This window comes from Quercus suber, unplaced genomic scaffold, assembly GCF_002906115.3.
Source record: "Quercus suber isolate HL8 unplaced genomic scaffold, Cork oak 2.0 scaffold_20, whole genome shotgun sequence".
Taxonomy (NCBI): domain Eukaryota; kingdom Viridiplantae; phylum Streptophyta; class Magnoliopsida; order Fagales; family Fagaceae; genus Quercus; species Quercus suber.
This window is the reverse complement of record NW_027069485.1, coordinates 2,226,606-2,231,863: the sequence shown is the minus strand read 5'-3', so window position 1 is coordinate 2,231,863 and position 5,258 is coordinate 2,226,606. Positions and strand designations below refer to the sequence as shown.

Below are 5,258 nucleotides of genomic sequence, written 5' to 3'. Positions count from 1 at the left end.
GACTTTTTTTTTTGTTATCAATGAATTTTATTTAGGTTAAGCTGGTTAACCTAAAAATGGTTGCATTTGCAATGTGTAAGATTAAATTCTACATTAATTTTCATTGTCCATTCTATCCTCCAAATTAGTGTCCAAAGTTAATTGATTAGTGGGTTTCATCAATCCCAAACTATAGCAATGTGCACTCTAAGCTACAAAAAATTTGGTTGGTCACTTGGTCTTGCTGCGTTCTCTGCCCTCTGCTCTCTGTGTTCTCTGCTTAGGTAATGATTTTTTTTTTTTTTTCTCTCGGCTTCATCAAGTAATAAGCTAATAATTAATATTCTTTTTTTATTTATTTAATGATTATGATGATTACTTGATTTTGATTTTGTTTTTGATCATTTTCTCTGTTCTGTTTTTTTTTTTTTTTTTTTTTTCATTTCTCTCAGCTTCATCTCAGATTCTCAATTCATGTTGTCGGCTTCAACTCAGGTTCTCCTTCCGTGACTTCACTGGTAAGTGGTAACTTCAATTATTAGTTTACAATAGCATTTTAGTTTATTTGTGTTTTTGTGTATGTTGTGGATTTGATTTACAGAGTATTGTTGTTTGTGAAATATAGTTTACAGAGAATTATACAATTTATACTATTGATTGTGTATATTGTGCTGATGAATTTATTTGTTGATAAAATGGTTGCTGCCAGTCTGAAATTGTTGAGTAAAATGGAGTCCGCCTCTGTACCATCTAATGAACATGCTTCTACAACCAGGTCTAATACTAATTCTTCATCTGTGAGAGCGAAATGTGATCCCGCATGGGATCATGTAACTGAAGTAGTGAAAGACGGAAAAAGTAGTTATAGATGTATACATTGTGGGAAAAGTTATAAAGGAGGGGGCATTAATAGAATGAAAAGACATCTAGCTGGAATTGAAGGAGATGTGGCTGCATGTATGGGTGTACCTTATGATGTTAGGTTTCAAATGGTTGAGAATTTGAAGGAAATTTCAAAATCTAAAGAACAAACAAAAAGGGATCAAGAAGCATCTAATTATTCGCCATTAGAGGACTCACCAGAATTTGAAGATGTCCAAGAAATTACTCCTAGAAGTTTTCCACTTAGAGGTAGGGGGCTAGGTAGGGGAAATAGAAGTGGTCCTAGTAATTTTCCACCAAGATCCAATCTTGGCAAGAGAAAGGTTGGTGACATTGATAATTACTTCGCTCCTAGAACAACACCGGGAGCTCAACCTTCTATTAAAAGTGTGCTTGCTGGCAAAGAAAAGAAGTGGAGGGTTGATATGGCTGTAGCAAGATGGATGTATGATGCTTGCATTCCAATTAATGTTGTGAATTCTAGTTATTATCAACCTATGTTCAATGCTGTAGCTTCTTATGGTCCTGGATATAGAGGCCCAAATTATCATGCCCTTCGAGTGCCTTTGTTGAGAGATGCAAAAAGAGAAGTCCAATTGATTGTTGATTCTCATCGATCATATTGGGCTGAGACTGGTTGTACAATAATGGCTGATGGGTGGACTGATACTAGACATAGAACATTGATTAATTTCCTTGTTTATTGTCCTAAAGGAATTATTTTTATACGTTCTGTTGATGCTTCTGATTTGGTTAAAGATGCTATTAATTTGAGTAACTTGTTTGATGAAATTGTTAGTTGGGTTGGTCCTGCAAATATAGTACATTTGGTCACTGACAATGCTGCAAATTATGTAGCTGCTGGAAGAATTGTGTGTGGAAAATATAGGAACATTAGTTGGTTACCTTGTGCAGCACATTGCCTAAACCTAATTTTTAAGGAGATTGGGAAAATGGATCATATAGCTAAACTTGCAGAGCGTGCATCCAAGATCACAGTGTTCATCTATAACCATGTGGCTTTGCAAGCTTGGTTGAGGACTAGAAAAAATTGGACAGAAATTGTGCGTCCAGGGCCAACTAGGTTTGCTACTACTTTCATTGCCTTAGGGAGTCTTAAGGAACATAAGCATGACTTACAAGCATTGGTGACTAGCAAATTTTATGTTGAATCAAGATATGCAAAAGATAAGAAAGCAAAGGCAGTGGTGAAAATCATTCTTGACAATCAATTTTGGAATGATTGTCATGTAATTGTGCATATTATGTCACCATTGATTCGTTTATTACGCATTGTTGATTTTGATGAAAAACCAGCTATGGGTTATGTATATGATGGCATGTATAGAGTAATTGATGGAATCAAAAAAATTTTCAAGGACAAGAAGAGACTATGGGAGCCTTATGTTAATATTATCAAGGATCGTTGGGATAATCAATTCTATAGAGATATTCATGCTGCTGCTTACTAGTTGAATCCTGCATTCCAATATGACTCATCCACTCTTAATAAGAGGCTAGAGACACAATCTGCTGTGACAGATGTTATTGAATCAAAAGTTTCAGTTGGTCGATTGAAGTTGGTGGAGGAATTAAGGCTATTTCGAGAGCGTGAACAACTGGTGTTTCTTTGCAATTTGATGCAAAAATCAGTAATCAAAAGTTATTAAGTCAAATTATATAAAAAGATGTTATATTATATACTTATATTCTTGTATTTTTTTAAAGGAAACATATTTGTTATTATAGGTTTGTTAGTTTTAGACTTTTAGTATATTAAAAAATTATTAATTATTTATATAATTTAAATAAATAATAATTAAATTATTTATGACGTCATCGGTTCGACCATCGGTCGGACCCCGGTCCGACCATAAAATCGATATTTAGCTCCTTTTCCGGTTCTTTTACCGTACCGGTTTTTAAAACCATGGATATACCTACGTTTGCTGCAACTCCTGGCCCCTCAAAGGTCTCTGCAAACAGGGAAATGGGTATACAAATGAAGGAAGACCATAGCAAAAGGAATGATGCAAATACATATGTATGAGGAAGAGTGAACTTAGCAAGATGAAGAGAAAAAAAAAGGGGGCATATACCCATGAATTCGGTCTCTAGGGCAGCACTCTCCTCTTTGTCAAAGTCAAAAATCCTCTTCTTCAAGACTGGCTCATCTTCAGGATCCTCAAGAATGTCTTAGACCCCTCAGAGTGTTAAGTTTTAAGATATAACCTAATCTTACTTATCACAAACAAGAGCCACATAGCTCACTTGCTTAGTTGTGCATAGAGATGCTCATCTAAGCTACAAGAGATACAAAGTTTAGAAAACTTTGTTTCATTGGCCATCCAAGGTACACAAGTACCAAAGTACACATAACACACACTGTTTTTGTATTTTTCTGATTTTTCAAATTTTTTTTTTTTTGGTAAAAAAACATAAACAAACTGAAAGTAAATACACAAAACATGTTAAACAAAATAATGCAAAAACTAGACTGACTCAGCAGAAAGACAAAACACACAAGGAATGCAAGACACGGAAAAACAAAAAGAAAGAAGAAGGTGATGAAATCACTTGAAGTCCTTTTTCTTCCACACCTTGGAAGAGCCTTTCCTTTGATTAAATCCTTGAACCGACGATGAGGGGGAAGAATTTAACCTGTTCAAGTTTGAAAGGAACATGAGAGCTTTCAGAAGATCTCCAAGAGGAGCAAGAGAGGATTGAAGCTGATTGTGGCTTCCAGATGCTATCATGCCATTGCTCTGTTGAGTGGCTAACCACTTATAGCAATTTGGTCTAGTATGACCGGCAGCTCCACAATGATGACAGAGATGCTGCTTCTTTTGTTTAGGCTTTTGAGAGTTAGCCTTCTTAGCTCTAGGGTTTTTAGCATCTTTCTTGTCTAGCTTAGGGGGTGCTCCTAAGACAGATTTTCCTTGTCTAAGTTCTTACTAGCTAATTCAGTTTTAACATCTATGTTCTCAATTTCAATTATTAGCAGGAGGAACAAAAACAGTATTGCTAGTAGAAGCAGAATTAGAGAAAGAGATACCATACCCCAAACCAGTTCGATCCGAAGCAGGTTTCTGATTGCTAAGCATCTCATCAAGCTTTGCACTTGAGGTCCTCTCCAGTTGAGCTCTGACTTGAAACAGCTCCGCCTCAAGCTTCTTGTCTTCTCAGCCAAAAAGTTGTTCTCAAATCTCAGTGCTCCAATAGTTTGATTCGCCTCATCAAACTTTGTGGACAGCTCTTCATGATCGAGTTCCACATCACTGAGCTTCTTGGTGGCCAGCCTATAAATTTCTCATGCTTTTCAGAGAGCTTGTAAAGCTTCTCATAGGCTGAATGGATATCATCTTGATCATCCATCTTCTCAAATTTGGATTCCACCAGTTCTTCTTCTTCATCCTCTTCTTGAACGATCCCTTCAGTAGGATTGACTGTGGCGGTGAAGGCATTTAAGATTTCCTCATCCTCATTGTCGGAATCATCTTCAGGCTCAGTGTCACTTAGAGTTGCAGCAAGTGCCTTGCTCTTCCCAATGCTCTTGAGATATGTAGGACACTCATTTTTCATGTGTCCAAACCCATGACACCCAAAGCATTTTGGTCCTGCGGGAACAGTATACTGACCGCCCTCCTTAGTATCCTTCTTCCCTTTGTCTTGGCTTTTGAACTGAGAAGAACTGAACTGCCTGCGGTCCTTGTCGAAGCTCCTTCCATTGGCATTCTTCATGAACTTTTTGAACTGCCGAGTGATGTAGGACTTCATCTTGGAATCTTCATCATCAGAAGACTCATCTGTATCACTGCTCTTTGCCTTCAAGGCCATGCTTTTGCCTTTGTTGGACTTGCCAATCCTGGATAACCCTATCTCATAGGTCTGCAAGTTTCCAACCAGCTCAGTCAAAGGAATCTTGTCTATATCCTTTGATTCCTCAATTGCCGTAATCTTGGCATGAAATCTCTCAGGTAGAGATCTGAGCACCTTCCTTACAATCTTGGGTTCAGGGATGGTTTCCCAAGATTAAGGCTGAGTTCACTATGTCCTTGAGCTTGGCATAGAACTCATCAAACGACTCATCCTCCTCCATCTTAATTTCCTCAAAGCTTGTAGTGAGCCTCTGAAGCTTTGAGTCTTTGACAGCCTTTGTGCCTTCATAGGTTGTCTGGAGGATGGTCCAAGCCTCCTTAGCAGTTTCAGTTGAGGATATCTTCTTGAACTCCTCATTGGTGAATGCGCTAAAAAGGGCATTCAGCGCTCTGCTGTTGAAGTTGGCCGCCTTGATCTTAGCATCATCCCACTCGGCCAGTTGTTCTGTTGGCTTAGTCCAGCCAATCTCTACAGCTTGCCACAATTTTTCATCTAAAGACTGCAAGAAAGCTCTCATG

General features: G+C 37.8%; 1 protein-coding gene across 1 annotated transcript; it reads left to right on the top strand.

The window, feature by feature from the left end:
• The first annotated feature begins 674 nt into the window (after positions 1-674).
• Positions 675-2,333, top strand: LOC136063175 (uncharacterized). Its single transcript, XM_065763168.1, has one exon. The coding sequence runs from the start codon at positions 675-677 to the stop codon at positions 2,331-2,333; it is 1,659 nt and encodes a 552-aa protein (XP_065619240.1).
• The last annotated feature ends 2,925 nt before the right edge of the window (positions 2,334-5,258 follow it).